Below are 2,754 nucleotides of genomic sequence, written 5' to 3' on the forward strand. Positions count from 1 at the left end.
CTAATCGATTATTAAATTAGTCATCGATTTATTTTAATAATCGATTAGTCGTCGATTAATCGATTAATTGTGGCAGCATTAATACACTTTGACCTATGCAGGTAACTTGAAAGCAGATGTTTCTTACTGACATGATAAAGCTCAGGTGTGTCTGACCWGCAGGACTGGTCAACATGTTGGTGAAAGTCGTTCATATCAGAGCTGTCTCAGAACTAATCTAAAATCATGTTTTGTTTGTTTTAAAGTAAAAGAACAAGATCATAACAAGCAGTGATAGTTTGTCAAGTTTCAGATTAAAAGCATCTTAATTTCCTGTTTGTTTGTAAATAAATAAAGATGTTCTGTGGAAACAAAAACAGTCAATTTGAAAGGAAAGGGAACAATAAAAAAAACTGAGTTGTTTTGAAAACCTCTTTATTTCTGTTTGCTTATTAATCTTTATTTAACGAGGCAGGCCAAATGAGAAACCGGTTCTCCTGCACTGCTGGGTTCCACAGAAATGATAAAAGCATAAAAACAAAATTTCTACAACATATTGCCACCAGGGGAGACTGAGTTCTAAAACTCATGTTTCTCAGTTGAAATGATGGTTTTGGTCACATTTCCTCTCAGATGCAGTTTGTTTGTGTTTTCAGTAGAAGATGAGCTCTTTGCTGTTGCTCCTGTCGTTAATCTGTGTGCCGATCAAACAGSTTAATGCTGCTGCCGGCACAAAGCACAGGTCACTGCTTTCATCTGGTAATTTATTGCTGCTGGCTGTTAGGACCCCCCCTCCCCCTCTCAGGGCTGATTGAATTGGAGGTTGAGGCTGAACTCGTTTCCCTCGTGTCTTTTTTTTTAAACTAAAACAGATTAATAAACTGCGACGTATTAATCGGGCATCTTTTGAGCAACRTTAGGTTTTGTTTTCTCCTGATCCCCTCGGCTCATCTGCATTTTCTCTCCTGAGAACAGAGCGGCTTTGATAAAGGAAATCAATGTGGGGAAACAGTTTTTTTTCCTGGATTCGGTTCTTTGCAGGGTTTGATAAACGTCACTTTTCTCTCAGCGGAGATGCGACACAAACTCAATCACTGCTTGTTGTTCTGAGAAAAACTATTTTTAAAGACAAAATGACAGAGTTGGATTTAATGTACATTTTAGGGATCGTGTGCAATTAGTCGTCAGAAAAACAATCTATTTATTTATTTATTTTTTGGCACTTGACGATTAATATGATTAATGCCACCAGGCAGACTGACTGGTGCTCCTCTCCTCTTCAAATATGACGAACATTTAAAAAAAAATTATAATTTTATTTATCTATCAAACCAATTTTTAAAATTTTATGTGTAGATGTACAGTCTGAAATCTGTAATTTTGACACAATTTGGAACAGATTTTTATGAAGAGCAAATCTTTCCCACTAAATTGTTCATGTGACTATAGGACATAAGGGTGTTCAGGGACTCCAGGGGATTAATCATCTTAATAATAATCAGCTAAATGCCACAATTAATCGTGATAATTTTTTTGCCAATATTGCCCAACATTTCTGAGGAAAATTAATAAAAGCAGGAGTTTTGCTGAGGGATGATGGGGGGAAAGTGGACATTTTTCATGTTTGAGGTGAAAAAACTGAAACTCATGAGTGTAGAAACTATGTTCGTATTTGTTCAATAAGTCTGATCAGATTTATAAATCTTGTGTTTACAGCGAGACTCATATTTATTCCTTCTCTGGGTGGTTTTGAGGGTTTTTTGCTCACCTGTCGTCTCCAGTTCACAGGTGTGATCCTGCTGGCTGTGGGGGTGTGGGGGAAGGTCAGCCTGGAGGCCTACTTCTCCCTGGTTTCTGACGAGAGCACCAACGCGCCGTACGTCCTGATCGGGACCGGCGCCATCATCGTTATTTTCGGCCTGTTCGGCTGCTTCGCCACGTGCCGCGGCAGCCCCTGGATGCTGAAGCTGGTCAGTCGGTGAGACGGTTTAACTCCTCCCCTCGAGGCGACCCGCTCTCACCTGTTCCCCTCTGTTCTCACAGTATGCCATGTTTCTGACACTGGTGTTCCTGGCGGAGCTCGTGGCCGGAGTCTCAGGCTTCATCTTCAGACACGAGGTTATAAAAATCATCAAAATAGATTTTTTTTAGTGGTTTTGGTTTAAATTTTTGTGCTTCCAACACAAAATTCATRTAAAAACATTGAAAAACCCCATATTCTTTCAGCTGTTTTGGCTTTAATGTTTAATTTGTGTTGAACTCGACAGATTAAGGCCAAAATCGGWGTCGCTTATGAAAACGCTGTGTTGTCCTACAACCAAACTGACAGCAAAAGCGAAGCGGTCGACAACCTCCAGAGGAAGGTGAGGCGTTTTCTGCTCCTGCTGCCAGGAATCTGAACATGTTTAGAGATGTCGTTCACCTCTGCTGTCCGTCTCCCAGCTGCATTGCTGCGGCGTGAAAGACTACACGGACTGGAACGTAACGGACTACTTCAGAAATAACGGCATCCCCATGAGCTGCTGCAAAGACAAGTGTTCCCCGGAGAGCCTGAAGGACTTAAACAAGGCCGCAGCGGAGGTTTACACCACGGTGAGTTGGACTGAAGTTGACCCTGAAGAAATGTCCCGCTGAAAGTTTAACGTTTGGTTTTCCTGGCGGTGCAGGGCTGCTTCTCTCTGGTCACCAAAGTCCTGGAAGGCAACCTGGGAGTCGTGGCTGGGGTCTCTTTTGGCATCGCTTTCTTTCAGGTAATTTATTATTATTATTATTATT

At 41.4% G+C, this 2,754-nt stretch overlaps 1 protein-coding gene across 1 annotated transcript in view; it reads left to right on the top strand.

The window, feature by feature from the left end:
• Positions 1-2,754, top strand: part of tspan6 (tetraspanin 6) — a gene marked incomplete at its 5' end in the record, with an annotated part of 8,192 nt that overhangs the window by 1,381 nt on the left and 4,057 nt on the right. Inside the window, 5 exon segments of the mRNA XM_014004358.1 lie at positions 1,761-1,949; positions 2,023-2,097; positions 2,247-2,342; positions 2,422-2,571; positions 2,646-2,729. Coding sequence (XP_013859812.1) covers positions 1,761-1,949; positions 2,023-2,097; positions 2,247-2,342; positions 2,422-2,571; positions 2,646-2,729 — 594 coding nt within the window.

This window comes from Austrofundulus limnaeus, unplaced genomic scaffold (assembly GCF_001266775.1).
Source record: "Austrofundulus limnaeus strain Quisiro unplaced genomic scaffold, Austrofundulus_limnaeus-1.0 Scaffold1, whole genome shotgun sequence".
Lineage (NCBI taxonomy): Eukaryota > Metazoa > Chordata > Actinopteri > Cyprinodontiformes > Rivulidae > Austrofundulus > Austrofundulus limnaeus.